Source organism: Bufo bufo, chromosome 1 (genome assembly GCF_905171765.1).
Source record: "Bufo bufo chromosome 1, aBufBuf1.1, whole genome shotgun sequence".
Lineage (NCBI taxonomy): Eukaryota > Metazoa > Chordata > Amphibia > Anura > Bufonidae > Bufo > Bufo bufo.
The window spans coordinates 615,311,197-615,328,581 of record NC_053389.1 but is presented as its reverse complement, the minus strand read 5'-3'; the positions used below and the strand labels follow the sequence as shown (position 1 = coordinate 615,328,581).

At 44.2% G+C, this 17,385-nt stretch overlaps 1 protein-coding gene and 1 long non-coding RNA gene across 3 annotated transcripts in view; one reads left to right on the top strand and one right to left on the bottom strand.

The window, feature by feature from the left end:
• Nucleotides 1-11,183, bottom strand: part of LOC120985655 — a 29,900-nt gene extending 18,717 nt beyond the window's left edge. Inside the window, exon 1 of the long non-coding RNA XR_005775565.1 lies at nt 11,173-11,183. This is a non-coding gene — a long non-coding RNA (uncharacterized LOC120985655). The remainder of the gene's footprint in view (nt 1-11,172) is intronic.
• UBL7 (ubiquitin like 7) lies at nt 1-17,051 on the top strand. 2 transcript variants are annotated; one of them, XM_040413714.1, is made up of 11 exons: nt 1-117; nt 1,866-2,061; nt 2,133-2,252; nt 3,290-3,372; nt 7,121-7,205; nt 7,378-7,435; nt 9,845-9,975; nt 10,511-10,560; nt 10,653-10,820; nt 10,948-11,070; nt 16,680-17,051. In XM_040413714.1, exons 2-11 carry the CDS (start codon nt 1,881-1,883, stop codon nt 16,815-16,817), a joined length of 1,137 nt encoding a protein of 378 aa, XP_040269648.1. In that variant the 5' UTR covers nt 1-117; nt 1,866-1,880; the 3' UTR covers nt 16,818-17,051. The 2 variants fall into 2 exon arrangements, with proteins under 2 accessions (XP_040269648.1, XP_040269649.1); XM_040413715.1 differs by having other exon boundaries at nt 34-117; nt 1,862-2,061.
• Nucleotides 17,052-17,385: the final 334 nt, after the last annotated feature.

The following is a 17,385-nucleotide window of genomic DNA, read 5'->3' as shown; positions in this document are numbered from 1 at the left end:
AGCAGTCACATGATCTCATGACGTCATGCCCTCAAAGAAGCCAATACATTCTAGGCTTTACCTTACGTTAGACGTAGTCATTTCCGAGTGGATTGTAAACAAAAGGGATCTCGGCAGGTATGTTGTGTGTACAGGGCTCTGTATGTCGCCTCGTCATGTCATCGCTGCCCTGCAGGGAGTCATGTGTAAGCCTAGTGGCATTCAGCTTGAAGCAGCTCATAAAACCTCAGTGACAATACAGGCGACATACTAAAGGGGTGCTTTCTTCCAAAAACAGCCCCCACACCCGTCCATCAGCCCCATTCACTTAAGTGGAACTTGGCTTTCAAATCCTGGGTAACCCCTTTAAAGGGGCTGTTCAGGCTTTTTACTACTGATGACCTATCCTCAGGATAGGTCATCAATATCAGATCAGCGGGGGCCCGACACCCAGCACCCCCTCCAATCAGCCAGCAGGAAGAGAGACCAGAGGTGACAATATGAAAAGCCTGGAAAACCCCTTTAAGGACTGGGTTATGTGACAGGGCCATAGAAAAGCGGTGCGTCACATGATACGCCAGAGAGTACCCTTGAAAATCTTGCCCCCCCCCCCCCCAAAATGAACTCCACAACCCATGCCTACCACACTTTAAAAAACAGCCCTTTAAAGATGTCCCCCAGACCCAAAAATGCAGCTCTGCCCTCCTTAGCTGGCCCCAGGACTAGGGTTGAGCGAACTTGTTTTTTAAGTTCAGCGTCTAAAGTTCGTGTTATCGAAGAATCCCTTTATGGATTCCAAATTCCGTTATTGTCCGTGGTAACGGGATTCTCCGATAACCTGAACTTTGGACGCAGAAGTTTGCTCAACATTACCCAGGACCCATACACTCCAGGTTTACCCTTCTTATATATGGCATGGATAGGGTGACCGTAACTGCACGAAACGCCAGCTCCTTTTTATGCCAGTGGTCATAAAGTTGTATATGGTAAAAATCCAATAGGGCTACTTTCACACTAGCGTTTTTGATGGATCAGTCATGGATCCGCAAAAACGCTTCCGTCATGGTAATACAATAAAATAAAAAAGTGAATAAAAACAGAATGCGTTGCTGCCATCAAGCTCTAAATTAGTTTTTTTTAAATTTTATTAAATTATAAAATGTCTCACTTTCAACATCTAATATGTGGTCTATGAGATTTGTAAGTCATTGCATTCTGTTTTTATGTACATTTATTCACATTTTAGGCCAAATGCAGACGACCGTGGAACACGGACGTGAACGGTCCGTGGTATCCCGGCCTGGCATCCTGCTGAAAGCGGGAGCGCACGGCGTCATTGGTTGCTATGACGCCGTGCGCTTCATGCCACCGCTGCAGTACAGTAATACACTGGTACGATCTATACGAGTTTATTACTGTAGTGCAGCGGCGGCATGAAGCGCACGGCGTCATAGCAACCAATGACGCTGTGTGCTCCTGCCGTCAGCAGGAATCCAGGCTGGTATACCACGGGCCATTCACGTCCATGTTCCACAGCCATGTGCATTCGGCCTTACACAGCGTCCCAACTTTTTTGGCTTGGGGTTGCATGACTGTACTACTACTGTGGATCTTGAAGGCCTAGCGCCTACATTCCCATGATGACACCTTTATTAGGTCCTCGTAGGGGGCCCGACTATGTATTTAAAGTAATTATTACTATATCAATAATGTATATTTTACTTGGTAAATCCAACAAGGGACTCTTTATGTTGCGGGCTAAATTGTCACTAGTTCTGACCCATCTGGTGCTGAATTAATGGACTTTTATTCTATTTCCATCTCTGCCTCAGTGACTTTTTCTTTTTTGTTATCTCCCTTCTTTTTCTCATCCGCCTCCAAGTCAGAATTCACCCGCTGACATGTCTGAGCTCCATATATGCGTCCAGCTGGCGGATCAGCCTCTCTCTCCTAAATCCATTGTCCACCTCCCGGTTCATTCCACTGGTGATGGGGATTCTTCTTGTGGCCACCGAGTGTCCGTGGTCAAACAGCTGATCACTGCCACGTTGCCAGAGTCACTACCAGACCCAGAGCTGATAGGTGAGCATTTATTGTCTCGCGAGGTGGGAGTTAAAGGACGGATCTTATGACTTCTTTATGTTTCTGCACAGACCTTGTCCACTGTGGTCGACGTCTCAGAGATGATCAGACCCTGGAATTTTACGGAGTGCAGTCAGGAAGCACTGTCCATATTCTGCGGAGAGCCTGGCCGGAGCCCCCACCTCGGCCTGGTAAGTCATTGCATTACTCATCGCTGCAACTTTGAAGTTATTGTACATGTGGATGGATTAGGCATGTGGCGGTATTTAGTCCTATTCTCCTTCTCGTGGACTCTCCACCACTTTGCAGGACATCATCGAGCGTTGTTTTTCTTGATCACCACAATGTGTATCTGTGCATTTTTGATCATGATGAAAGGCTGAATGTAAGAGGGAAGGTGTGGGTGGGATGGATACGGCCCGTGTTCAAGCACTTTTGTTTTCTATGGAGCCTGCCGTGAACAGGATGTATGTCATCCCATAGGGTTTCATTCAGATAATGGAGCACAAAAGCACGTGATCTCTAAGGGAGAAGCCACATGTAGTGGTTGAAGCGAGGCTGAATCCTGCAACTGCATTAGATTTTAAATACGATTTTTTAAAATATTTTTTACAAATAAAATGTAATAAAGCGTTTTTTTGTTTTGTTTTGTTTTGTTTCGTTAAAAATCTGCTTAAGGCTACATGCACATGAACGTATTTTGTTTCAATGTCCATTCCGTTTTTTTTTTGTTTTTTTTTGCGGATAGGATGCAGACCCATTCATTTAGATGGTTCCGCAAAAAATGCGGACTGCACGCCATGTGCTGTCCGCATCAGTATGTCTGTTCCGTAGCCCCGCAAAAAAAATAGAACATGTCTTATTCTTGTCCGTTTTAGGCATTGTTACAATGGATCCGCAAAAAAAATAAAAATGGGTGGCATGTGGATGTCATCCTTTTTTTTGCGGACCGCAAAACACATACGGTCGTGTGCATGTAGCTTAAATGTAACAAAAAACAAACAGACATGCTAATATATTTCAATTCTCCCGTCCAAGCTCTGCCCTCTGGGCGAGGGTCCGGGGTGCTTCCTCTTTCTGCTTGTGCTCTGTACAGCATATCCTGTGTCAGATGTGACAAGTGCAGTATGTGAAGGGGTCAGATGTCATGTCAGTAGCTAAGCCATTGCAAACTCACATGTGTCCTGTGGTTAGAAAAAAATTCTTATATTTTGTTTTTTCGTCTTAGAACCTGTAGATAAAATTGCTGCTAGCCGTGAGTTCCGTGCTCTGCATACAGCTCTGCATACTAGCTCTACCTACCGTGATGCAGTAAGTATCAAGTATTTTAGGGGTTTTATTAAAGGGGTTGTGGACAAACCTGCGATGGGTGGCCTACTTATCTGCTCCGCGGTGCTGGCTCACCACTTCTTCTGTCCCCAGCTGCTCCACTGTAATCCCAGGATGTCAACTTCCGTTTTGACGCTGCTGCAGCCAAGCAATGGCCACTGTGGTGACCTGCTCCCTATGCATCACGTGACCATTTGACATGACACAATGGGAGAAAGTCACAGCTGTGGCCAGTGATTGGCTGTAGCAGCGTGAAAAGGGAAGTTTACATCCTGGGAGCCGAGAGAAGGAGTGGGGAGCAAACACTAGGAAGCAGGTAAGGCTACTTTCACATCTGCGCTTTCCCTTTCCGCTATTGAGATCCGTCATAGGATCTCAGTAGGGTGGGGGGGGGGGCACTTCCGTTTTGTCCCCATTCATTGTCAATGGGGACAAAACTGAACTGAAGGGAACGGAGTGCACCAGAATGCATTCCGTTCCGTTTCATTGCGTTCCCATAACGCACACAAAAGCATTGGAAGCAGCGTTTTTGAGTGCGTGCTTGGATGCGGAACAAGACGGATCCGTCATGACTCACAATGTAAGTCAATGGTGACAGATCCGTTTTCTCTGACACAATAGAAAACGGATCCGTCCCCCATTGACTTACAATGGTTTTAGAGATGGATCTGTCATGGCTATTTTAGAGATAATACAACCGGATCCATTTATAACGGATGCAGATGGTTGTATTATCTTCCGAAAGAAGACAGTCGACACTCCCTCCGTGTTTCCAATGGCGTGGTGCACGTGTCTTGAGTCGGCGTCCCCGGAACAAATGTGAAGACAAGACCGGCACTCACTGGTAAATGCCGGTCTTGTCTTCACGGTTGTATTATCTTGACGGAATCGTTTTTGCGGATCCATGACAGATGCATCAAAAACACTGATGTAATAGGAGCCTAAGCCTCCCTTTGCAAATCTGCCTAAGGCCCCTTTTACACGAACAGTCCGGATGCGTTCAGGAATACTGGCACCATTTCGCAAGCAATTTCAGTTAGTTTTGTCTGCGAATGTGTTCAGTTGTTCCGTTTTTTTCTGCGCGGGTGAAATGCGCATTGATGTGTTTTTCACGCACGTGATAAAAAAAACTGAATGTTTACAAACAACATCTCTTAGCAACCATCAGTGAAAAACGCATCGCATCCGCACTTGCTTGCGGATGCGATGCGTTTTTTTACGCAGCCCCATTCACTTCTATGGGGCCAGCGTTGTGTGAAAAACACAGAATATGCTCATTTGCATCCCTTCCCTCCCAGAATTCCAGAGGAACATGTATGGCCTATAAGTTTCCCCCCTGAAATGCAGAATATAGAGCATGCTGCGATTTTCACGCAACGCACAAGTGATGCGTGAAAAACAACGCTCATGTACACAGACCCATTGAAATGAATGGGTCCGTATTCAGTGCGGGCGCAATGCTTTCGCATCACGCATTGCACCAACGCGGAAATCACGCTCGTGTGAAAGGGGCCTAAGAAGGGAGAGTTTTCCAAAACTTCTCCAATAGGGGCACTACCCCTTTAAGTGATGGTCTGTCCTCAATATAGGCCATCACTACCTCCGCTGATCAGCTGTGGACTGAGCTCGTCCCCGCAGCGCCGCTCAGATTGCTGTCAGTATTAGGAGCTCTGCAGTGATGAGCTTAGTTCTCTTCAAAGTAGACGGAGTTGTCTGTTTCTGGCAAACAGCTGATTGATGGGTGTGCCCAGTGTCGGACCGCTGCCAATCAGCTGGTGATGGCCAATACTGAGGATATACAGTGCATACAGTTGTCCATAGAATAGTAATAGGAAATGAAAAAACAAAACCCAATATATGGCAGCTCAGTCTGTGCCCATAAATGTCTGACAAAGATAAAGTACAACGTAAAAAATCTAAAGAAATGTATGAGTAGCTCCACCTAAAACGGGCAGGGCAGTGCATTTCAGCATGATTGAAGATTGGCATACGTTTTTATATTCTATTACCTATATATGTTCACTGCATTTATGGCCTGGCCTTAGGGCAGACTGAGCCAGCACTGTGGTCACTTCACAGCGGTACCCGACACAGCCGGCGGCAGTGAAGGGGCTCCAGTACCAGCACCTTGTTATCAAGGGAGTGGGACCCCCACTAATCACACAGGAAGGCTTATCCTACAAGTAGGCCAATAGTGTGAAATGACAGAAAAGACCTTTAATGTCCTCAAAGACATGTTCAGCCTGTCAGCTGTCCTTCATGAAATAACTAATATAAAGCATCATTGCTCCGCATGGTGCTCTTGCTCTGTTGCTCCTTCTAGAAATATAGGAATACATTGAAAACTGGGTGTTACTATTCCTATTGTCATAGGGATGTGTCCTTACCCAATCCAGAACTGTCCTCATTGTTTGGACGGTTTAAAAGAATGCAGGAACCCGCCCCCCCCCCAGTTGTCAATTTAGTTGTACATTTCTAGGAGGAATAACAGATTAACACAATTTAGAGACACAAGAAGTGATGCTCCGGAATTGTTGTTTCATGTAGAATACTATTTACTAAAACAGACAAGTCAGGAGAGGTAATGGGTCCTCTTTATATTTCTTTTAAAGGAGTTGTCTCACTTCAGCAAGTGGCCTTTATCATGTAGAGAAAGTTAATACAAGACACTTACTAATGTATTGTGACTGTCCATATTGTCTCCTTTGCTGACTGGATTCATTTTTCCTTCACATTATACACTGCTCGTTTCCAGGGGTTATTGACCACCCTGAAATCCTCCAGCTGTGGCCGTGCTTACACACTATATGAAAAAAATCACCGGCCTCTCTGGTGTCTGCGCTGCAGCAGTGGCCGTAACCCTTGGGAACAAGCAGTGTGTAATGAAGCAGGGAAAAATGAATGAAGCCAGCAAAGGAAGGAATATCAAAAATCACAATACATTAGTAAGTGCCTTGTGTTAAAGGGGTTCTCCGGGCTTTTAATATTGATGACCTATCCTCAGGATAGGTCATCAATATCAGATCGGCGGGGGTCCGACACCCAGCACCCCCGCCGATCAGCTGCTTGAAGAGGGGCCGTGCCAGCGCCGCCTCCTCTTCACTGTTTACCTTCTCGCCGTCCCCTCTGCAGCGGTGAGCAGGTGTAATTACGCCTAACCGTCCCACTCATTTCAATGGGACGGATCGTTCCCATACACTTGTATAGGAGCGATCCGTCCTATTGAAATGAATGTGACGGCTTGGATGTAATTACACCTGCTCACCGCTGCAGAGGCGACGGCGAGAAGGTAAACGGTGAAGAGGAGACGGCGCGCGGCTCCTCTTCAAACAGCTGATCGGCGGGGGTGCTGGGTGTCGGACCCCCACCGATCTGATATTGATGACCTGTCCTGAGGAGACCACCGCTTTAAGGAATTCAAACATGTTTGCTACCAACTGCAGTAAGAACTTCCAGTTTAAAATGTCAGCAGGGCACGGACATGCTGGTTATTTCAACTTAGAGGGAACATAAGCATCTGAAAGATATGAAATAAAGGAACTGACAGCTAAAGATCCAACCTCTCTGATCCTGGGTTTCCCTGACTGCAGATGTCAGGATCGCCTTCCATGTCTCCTAGATGTTAGATTGAAGGCAGATTCTGTGAATTTTGACCGTATCTGCTGCATGAAGTTGTATTTCCATTTGACATTAGTAACTGGGAGCACTAAGCCTTGTCATTGTCACCCAGGTGTTCAAGCTTCTTGGCAGCCGAGAGTCCTTGGAGCAGATCGTTGTGGCAACCCCTGGCCTTAGCTCTGATCCCGTAGCCATGGGTGAGTGTAAAAGTCATTGCTTGGTCTTTAGGACAGACGCTCTGATAGCGGGCCATTTACTCAGGGGACATGATGAGATTTGGCTGGGGATCTGTGGCTTGGATGTACGTAGCCGTATACTATACCATGAATTTGTACAGTACAAAAATCCACTGATGACCTGTCTTCACAGGAGTTCTGCAGGATAAAGACCTGTTCACAGTCTTCACTGATCCCAGCATGCTGGACACGTAAGTGTTAATATCCATCATCCGTGAAGCATTGCACGTGCTGAACATAAAATCTGTATAATGTAATATTGGATGTTGTGCAGGGCCTCAGAAGCTCCCTTCTACCATTATTGCCAGTAGCCTGCAGTATTATCAGCTTAATGTATATTTTGTTGGCAAAAATTAATTTGAATTGAATGTTCTCCTCTCTCCAGATTGAATCTCATTATATAATGATTGCAGCATCCACCGTCTTATTATTAATGAGAGCGGTAATAGCAGCTGAGTGTATCGGCGAAAAGCAGCTTGTTCACAGCCGCTAATGCTTCTTATCTATGATCCAACAACGCTATATGTAAAGTGTATTGATTTGTGTCATTGTTAAAGGAGTTGTCCGAGATAGGAAAAAATATAAAAAAGCAATAATCAACTATTCAGTCCCTCCACAGTGATGACATAACGTACATTCACATGATTGCTGCAGCCAGTCACTGGCCTCAGCAGGCACGTGTCATGTGTGCTAGCATTTCTGCTTGGGGCATGCCATTGGCTGCAGTGGCCACCAAAGAGGCAGGGGATTAACCAGATAATGGGGTCTTTTATTTTAAATCCAGGACAACCCACTACATTATTATATAGAAATAGGGTTTTCTTCCTTTCTCTTTTTGATTTCTATTGAGGTTGCAGTTCTGGAAGTACAGTTTCCAAGGCATCTGTAAGGTTTGACTTAAAGAGGACCTGTCACCTCTCCCGACATGTCTGTATTTAGCTTTGCCGTGTAGTAACAATTATGTCATGCCCTTCCTCTGTTATTCCTACTAGAAGTTTATGAATGAAATGCTAGCAGTTTGCAGTGAAGGTCCATCTGGGTGTTACCAGTTGAGGGAGTGTTCCTGCATATTCTAAAACCAGCAGCACTGATTGGATAGTGTCATACTGTGCATGGACACACACCCAATGGTAACACCCAGTCATACATTTATTCATGATCTTTTAGCAGGAATAATAGAGGAACAGCACAACATAGAGCAGTGTTCGCTAACCTGTGGCCCTCCAGCCGTTGCAAAACTACAATCCCCATCATGCCTTGATAGCAACCGGCTGTCAGGGCAGGATGGGAGTTGGAGATCACTTACAAAGAGTCATACAAATAAATGCTCCAGAATTGTGATTTCATGGGGAATATAATTTATTTATTTATTAAAACATACATTTTGGGAGTGGGGACAGATCCTCTTGAATTGTAGACCTACAAAAGTCTAGAAGACACTAAAACGCAAACGGAGGTAGTGTGCAAGGGGGCGTTACATTTGAGCAAACAACTGCGCCTATGAGGTTAAGAGTGGTGATAGCTTTTAATTTGGTTATAAAGGTGTACTTGTAATGTACTGTAGAATACAAACGACACCCGCCGTACAAACATGGTCCAGAGTAGACTATTAGGTTGCATTTTGTGGTTCACAAAACACAGATCCGCAAAAAATAAGGAAGATGTGTAGCGTCCGTGTTGCATCAGTTTCTTTTTGCAGATCCACTGTAACAATGCCTATCCTTGTCTGAAAAACACGTTCTATCTTTTTTGCAGGGCTACGGACGCGGAAAGCACGCGGTGTACTTTGCGCATTTTTTGCCGACCCATTAAAATGAATGGTTCCGCATCCTATCCACAAAAAATGCGTATCGAATGCGTACCAAAAAAACACAGTCATGTGAATGGGGCGTAAAGCTTATAATACGCCTGCAGATAATACTGAAGATCATACGTAATGAGCGTTCGCAGGACCGCTTGTTAGCGATGATCAGGCAGTGTAATACTACCGCCAATTACAAACACTCGTTCATCGGGTAATTGGGATCTTTTAGTAGGTTTAGCAAGTTTATCATGCTGTGTAACCACGATCTCCTGCCGGCAAACAATGATTCAGTATGGGGACGAGCGATGGCATTAGCGATCACTCCTTTCCATACTGAGGAGGAGATCGCTGCATGTAATGGCTTCCCTCCCGACAATCGCCTGCAAAATCTGTATGGGTCCATTCACACGTCCGCAAAATGGATCTGCATCCGTTCCGCAATTTTGCAGAACGGGTGCAGACCCATTCATTTTCACCGGGGCCGGAATGTGCTGTCCGCATTTGCGGATCCGTGCTTCCGTTTCCACAAAAAAATAGAACAATCCTATTCTTGTCCGCAATTGCGGACAAGATTAGGCATTTTCTATTATAGTGCCGGCGATGTGCGGTCCGCAAATTGCGGAATGCACATTGCCAGTGTCTGTGTTTTGCGGATCCGCAGAACACTTACGGACGTGTGAATGGACCCTTAGTGTAATATAAGCTTCAGTTATCTGGAAGTTTTGTGACACTTTTTTTTTTCCCGCTCATGTCAAAGGTTTGTTTTAAAATCCCAATTTCCTCTGAATTCTTCCAGGCTAGTGTCTTCCCACCCCGCCCTAGTAAATGCTATAATACTAATCCTGCATTCAGTGACTGGAAGTTCTTCGCTCCCTCCAACAGATGGCGCTGCTCACACAGTTCCTCCTGCAACCCTACATATGCCAGGTTAGAACATCATTATAGTGGGGCCTGATTATTTGGTTTGCCTCTCTGTGTATTTGCGCTCTGTCTCTGCGTTCTTCACTAATTACCTTATCGTAAAATAAAGGGCATTTTTTTGTATGATGAAAAGTTAGACAATTTTACGGTTTACTTTCTGTATGAAATCCTCAGTTTTCAAGATCTCTGCTTGCAGTCTGTCTTCATCCTATGATGGGCACACAGGCGTTGGGCTTGTTGCAATTCCTATCTCTGATAACTGCATTGTAACTGTAATTAGACGGGTGCGATCTTCACTCGACCTGACCAAGACGGCTTTGCGATCTGCTTCACCTGACCAGGTCTTCTTGAAGCAAACAATGAAGGTTTCAATTAAATGGCAGCAAGCAGAGGTCTTAATAAACATGAAAAATGGATACAGAAAGAATAATGGGAAATTTGTATAATTTTATACAAAGAATACTCTGTAACCGTGCCGCCCTTGTGTTGCGTTTTGTGTTCCGTTGACTTTTTCTGCTGACAGTTGTGTGCCTTCTGTCAGGTGGGTTCCTATTTGATGGACTGTCAGATGAAGAGGATGAGTATCCACAGGTGAGATGGTACTGGAGTACATGTACAAAATGAATGACATTTCCAAGACAAGAGTCTTCATTGTTAAAACGATGTTCTCTTTCATTCACAAGAGCTCTCGCTCAGGATCCTCTAGTAACCCATCTGGTCCCCGTCCTGCTTCTCTTGGCTATACTGGAGCTTCAGGTCCTCGTCCTATCACTCAGAGTGAACTGGCTACAGCTCTGGCTCTTGCGAGTACCCCAGAGAGCAGCTCTCACACCCCAACACCTGGAACACAGGTCAGAACACCTCTTTAAACCTCTGATATACTGTAGATTATGCCTTGGTTTATTCTGATTGGAATGAAATATTTCAACAGGTTGGCTTACTAAGGAAATGTAAATGTATTGGTTATATATTCTGTAGGGTCATTCTTCAGGAACATCCCCCATGTCCTCTAGCGTTCAGTCGGGAACACCCATCACCAATGACTTGTTCAGCCAAGCTTTGCAACATGCACTACAAGCTTCCAGCCAAACAACACAACAGGTGAGTTATACGTCATGTAACATTAACCCCGCCAAACCCCATGGAAATGAACGGGCTAGTGGCACGGTTCCTGTGCCAGAACTCCATTTAGTTTGCTGACACTGCACTCTCCTGCACGTAGTGCCATCACCAGGATCGGGCTGTCACCAGTGATACTGCACTGTGGTTGAGGACAGAAGTAATTGGTTCCCTTTCACTAAAAGCCTGAACACATCACTGTATTTCCTAATGCAGAAGATGCTACTGATGTCACAGGGATTTCCTGCACATAGGGGGCTCGGAGGGATACAGACGCATCTCCTCTGCATCTCTCAATATACAGATCACTGGTAACAGTGATGTATTGGGATGTTACTATTAGAGCACTGTTATGTGTTCCCGACTGCTAACCTGAGCCCCACAGAGTAAAAAATATTATAATAAATACATACATATAGTGAATTGGGGAAAAAATGCACCAATTTTAGACAAACTACGGTAAGTGACGGAAACAAATTTTTACAGGGCATCAGGTACTCTGGTATCATATGTTAATGTATTTTACCCAAAATGTGCATTAATTCTCCAAGGCCAAATTTATTTCTCTCCTCCCTGAACCGAACTACACTGACCAAAAATATAAACGCAACACTTTCGGTTTTGCTCCCATTTTGCATGAGCAGAACTCAAAGATCTGAAACATTTTCTACATACACAAAAGACCCATTACTCTCAAATCTGTCTAAATCTGTCTTGGGCCTTTTTCACACGAGCTTGACGGATTAGGTCCGGATACGTTCAGTGAAACTCGCACTATTTTGCAAGCAAGTTCAGTCAGTTTTGTCTGCGATTGCGTCCAGTTGTTCAGTTTTTTCCGCGCGGGTGCAATGCGTTTTGATGCGTTTTTCACGCGCGTGCTAAAAAAACTGAAGGTTTACAAACAACATCTCTTAGCAACCATCAGTGAAAAACGCATCGCACCCGCACTTGCTTGCGAATGCAATGCGTTTTTCACGCAGCCCCATTCACTTCTATGCAGAGAGGGCTGTGTGAAAAGCGCAGAATATAGAACATGCTGCAACGCAGAACTGATGCGTGAAAAACAACACTCTTGTACACAGACCCATTGCAATGAATGGGTCAGGATTTAGTGCGGGTGCTATGCGTTCAGGTCAAGCATTGCACCCGCGCGGAAAACTCGCTCGTGTGAAAGGGGCCTTACTGAGCGATTCTCCTTTGCCAAGATAATCCATCCCACCTCACAGGTGTGGCATATAAAGGTGCTGATTAGACAGCATGAATATTGCACAGGTGTGCCTTAGACTTCCCACAATAAAAGGCCACTCTGAAATGTGCAGTCTGATCACACAGCACAATGCCACAGATGTCGCAACGTTTGAGGGAGCATGCAATTGGCATGCTGACTGCAGGAATGTCTACCAGAGCTGTTGCCCGTGCAATGAATGTTCATTTCTCTACCATGAGCTGTCTCCAAAGGCGTTTTTAGAGAATCTGGCAGTACATCCAACCGGCATCACAACCGCAGACCACGTGTAACCACACCAGCCCAGGACCTCCACATCCAGCATGTTCACCTCCATGATCGTCTGAGACCAGCCCCCCGGACAGCTGCAACAACAATCTGTTTGCATAACCAAAGAATTTCTGCACAAACTGTCAGAAACCGTCTCAGGGAAGCTAATCTGCATGCTCGTCGTCCTCATCGGGGTCTGGACCTGACTGCAGTTCGTTGTCGTAACCGCTCACATTCAATGGCGTCTGGCAAGAGGAAGGGGCGTTCTGTTAAAGGATGAGTCCTGGTTTTCACTGTTCATGGCAGACAGCGTGTGTGGCATCGTGTGGGTGAGCAGTTTGCTGATGTCAATGTTGTGGATCGAGTGGCCCATGGTGGCGTTGGGGCTATGGTATGAAGAGGCGTATGTTATGGACAGCGAACACAGGTGCAGAAATGTTTCAGATCTTTGAGTTCAGCTCATGCAAAATTGGAGCAAAACCGAAAGTGTTGCGTTTATATTTTGGTCAGTGTAGTTTTGCTTTTCACTACAAAACTTTTGTACCTCGATAGCTACCATCCACATTTACATGCTGTGTGCCTAAAGCTATTGGATGGAGATGCATTTAAAACTAAACTGGGGTCTTCATTCTTAACACTTTTGTGATATTGTATGTTAACCCCTTATTGACCACCCTGTTTTTGTCCTTAATGATCAAGCGTTTTTTTCCTTTCTTTTTTCATCTTCACCTATCGTCAGCTATAACTTTATTTATATTTTTCCCTCTATGTAGCTGTATGAGGACTTGTTTTTACAGGACACGTTGTAGTTTTATGGCATCATTTTGGGGTACACATAACTTCCTGATTAACTTTTATTAATTCTTTTCTGGGAGGGAGATATGAGTTTTTACATTATAAATTTTACGCCATTAATTTTTAGTTATAAATAACATAATATCTTTATTCTCTGGGTCAGTACAATTAAAGCATTACCAAATACATATAGTTTTTTGTAAGTTTTACTACTTTTGTGCAATAAAATCCCTTTTTTTAAAAGTAAGAAAAAACGTTTTGCATCTCCACATCCCAAGACCCATTACTTTTTTATTTTTCTTTCTATGGAGTTGTGTGAGGGCTTGATTTTTTTCGGGACGACTTGTAGTTTTCATTAGTATCTTTTTGGAGTAAATTACGTTTTTTGATCGCTTGTTATTAAGTTTTTCCGGAGGCAACTAAGAATAAATTAGCATTTTTTTTTTTTACGGTTTTCACTGTAGGGGACAATTTACATGATTTTTATGTAGTGTGGGTTGTTACGGACACGGTGATACCAAACATATGGGGGAGATTGAAAAGCATATTTTCAATGGAAAAAAATGCATATTTTTTTATAAACTTTTTTTTTCTTTTTTTCTTTACTACTTAATAGTCCCACAAGGGGACTAAAACAGACAATATTTTGATTGCTTTTTCAAATACAATGCTCTATCCCTATAGTGCATAGCATTTTAATGTCAGTGCTATACTGACATTGACCAGCAGGCTGCGCCAGAGAGGCACATCCTGCTGGAAAACACTCAAGGCTGGCTTGGGGTGTATACCATACCATTCCTATACCAGGAAATAACTTTTAAGGTACAGTATCTCACAGAAGTGAGTGCACCCCTCACATTTTTGTAAATGTTTTATTCTATCTTTTCATGGGACAACACTAAAGATCTGACACTTTGATACAATGTAAAGTAGTCAGTGCACAGCTTGTATAACAGTGTAAATTTGGTTTTCCCTCAAAATGACTCAACACACAGCCATTAATGTCTAAACCGCTGGCAATAAAAGTGAGTACACCGCTAAGTAAAAATGGCCAAAGTGTGGCCACCATTTTCCAGCACTGCCTGAACTCTCTTGGGCATGGAGTTCACTAGAGCTTCATAGGTTGCCACTGGAATCCTCTTCCACTCCTCCATGACGACATCACGGAGCTGGTGGATGTTAGGCCCCTTTCACATGGGCGAGAATTCCACGAGGGTGCAATGCGTGAGGTAAACGCATTGCACCTGCACTGAATCCGGACCCATTCACTTCAATGGGGCTGTGCAGATGAGCGGTGATTTTCACGCATCACTTGTGCGTTGCGTGAAAATCACAGCATGTTCTATATTCTGCATTTTTCACGCAACGCAGGCCCCATAGAAATGAGTGGGGATGCGTGAAAATTGCATAGCTTCCGCAAGCAAGTGCAGATGTAATGCGATTTTCACGCATGGTTGCTAGGAGATGATGTTAATAAACCTGCAAAAGGACCTTTGATGACGTAATTGTGCTCGTCACGTGGTGAGCGCGGTGATGTCAGCGCAGGTCCTGCTGAATGAAGATAGAAGACGATGCCGGCTGCGCAAACAAGTTGATGAGGTGAGTTAATTTTATTTTTTAACCTTTCAAGCAACTTTTTAGTAAGCATTCTGTATTAAGAATGCTATTATTTTCCTTTATAACCATGTTATAAGGGAAAATAATAAAATATACAGAACACCGATCCCAAGCCCGAACTTCAGTGAAGAAGTCCGGGTTTGGGTCTGGGTACCACATTCATTTTTTTTTTTTTCACGCGTGTGCAAAATGCATTGCATTCGCGCAGAAAAAACTGAACCACGCAACGCAATCACAGTCAAAACTGACTGAAATTGCGTGCGCACTCGCGCGGGTTTCCTGCAATGCACACGCGACGCATCCGGAGCAAATCTGGGACGCCCGTGTGAAAGAGGCCTTAGAGACCTTGCGCTCCTCTACCTTCTGTTTGAGGGTGCCCAACAGATAATAGGGTTTAGGTCTGGACACATCCTTTACCCTCAGTTTCTTTAGCAAGGCAGTGGTCGTCTTGGAGGTGTTTGGGGTCGTTATCATGTTGGAATAATGCCCTGCGGCCCCGTTTCCGAAGGAAGGGGATTATGCTCTGCTTCAGTATGTCATAGTACATGTGGGCATTCATGGTTCCCTCAATGAACTGTAGCTCCCCACAGCCGGCAGCACTCATGCAGCTCCAAACCATGACTCTCCCACTACTATACTTGACTGAAGGCAAGTCACACTTGTCTTTGTACTCCTCACCTGGTTGCCACCACACATGCTTGACACCATCTGAACCAAATAGGTTTATCTTGGTCTCATCAGACCACAGGACATGGTTCCACTAATCATGTCCTTAGTCTGCTTGTCTTCAGCAAACTGTTTGCAGGCTTTCTTGTGCACCATCTTTAGAAGAGGCTTCCTTCTGGGACGACAGCCATGCAGACCAATTTGATGCAGTGTGCGGCGTATGGTCTGAGCACTGACAGGCTGACCCCCCACACCTTTAACCTCTGCAGCAATGCTGGCAGCACTCATACGTCTATTTTGAAAAGACAACCTGTGGATATGACACTGAGCACGTGCACCCAACTTCTATGGTTGACCATGGCGAGGCCTGTTCTGAGTGGAACCTGTCTTGTTAAACCGCTGTATGGTCTTGGCCACCGTGCTGCCGCTAAATCTCAGGGTGGTGACAATCTTCTTATAGCCTAGGCCATCTTTATGTAGTGCAACAATTCTTTTCTTTCCAGATCCTCAGAATTCCTATGCCATGAGGTGCCATGTTGAACTTCCAGTATGAGAGAGTGTGAGAGCGATAACACCAAATTTAAAACACCTGTTCCATGACACCGTCGGGGGAAAATGGCTAATTGGGCACAATTTGGCCATTTTCACTTAGGTGTACTCACTTTTGTTGTCAGTGGTTTAGACATTAATGGCTGTGTGTTGAGTTATTTTCAGGGCACACCAAATTTAAACTGTTATATAAGCCGTACACTGACTACTTTACATTGTATCAAAGTGTCAGATCTTCAGTGTTGTCCTATGAAAAGATAGAATAAAATATTTACAGAAATGTGAGGGGTGCACTCACATCTGTGAGATACTGTACATTCAGGTACTGATTCTAAATTAAGGTACAAATCCAGATAGTGAGGGCAGATTAAGTAGGTTTCAGAGAAGGGGTATAGAATAATGCAGCTCGGTTCTTTAAAATACACTCTATCTTTCTTGATTCATTGTTATTTTTTCTCTTGTCTTCTAGAATCAGTGGCAGCCTCAGCTACAACAGCTGCGAGATATGGGCATCCGAGATGAAGAACTCAGTCTGCGAGCGTTACAGGCCACAGGGGGAGATATCCAGGCTGCGCTGGAGCTCATCTTTGCTGGGGGTGCTTTGTAATACATTTTTTAATTCTGTGATATCACGGCAACATTGATTATTCTAAATTCTTCATCTTTTCAAAATAGATGGAATTTACTTCAACCATTCTCAGCGTGGTTTGTAGTCCCAGAGGCGTATTTATTGCACCACTTTCCTGAATACAGTATTTTGCCGTAATATTCTTCTTCTTTGCATGTATATATGAATATTGTGTTATATGACATTTATTAAACATTTTTTTTTTCTCTGAAACAGATTGGTGTGCATTAAGTCTGCCTACAAACTAACTAGGACGTAATAAAAATAAATTAGTCTAAGTTCCAGTTCAGCATCTGCATGGCTATCTCTGGGTGTAGAAGGTGGAAATGTTCCTTAGTAGTGAATGGACTTTGCATCCTGGTAATCATTGCCACAACTATTGTGCTACATTACTCCTATAAAATACTGAAACATTATTTCAAAAGTTTCTTTATTATAGAATTGTGAGTAAAATACTTTGTATTATTGTGTAGTCATTCTGTCAAATTAAAAAAAGAAAGCTGCCCTCTTTTGATATTTCGTGTTTCTTAGAAATGTTGCCCAGCTG

What these genes read in the sequence shown, in the direction of transcription:
- UBL7 (XM_040413714.1), top strand. Translation starts at nt 1,881, where the DNA reads ATGTCTGAGCTCCATATATGCGTCCAGCTGGCGGATCAGCCTCTCTCT. An exon ending in GATCCCAGCATGCTGGACAC is followed by an intron (nt 7,436 to 9,844) that starts GTAAGTGTTAAT and finishes GAATTCTTCCAG; the next exon opens with GCTAGTGTCTTCCCACCCCG. An exon ending in CCAGCCAAACAACACAACAG is followed by an intron (nt 11,071 to 16,679) that starts GTGAGTTATACG and finishes CTTGTCTTCTAG; the next exon opens with AATCAGTGGCAGCCTCAGCT.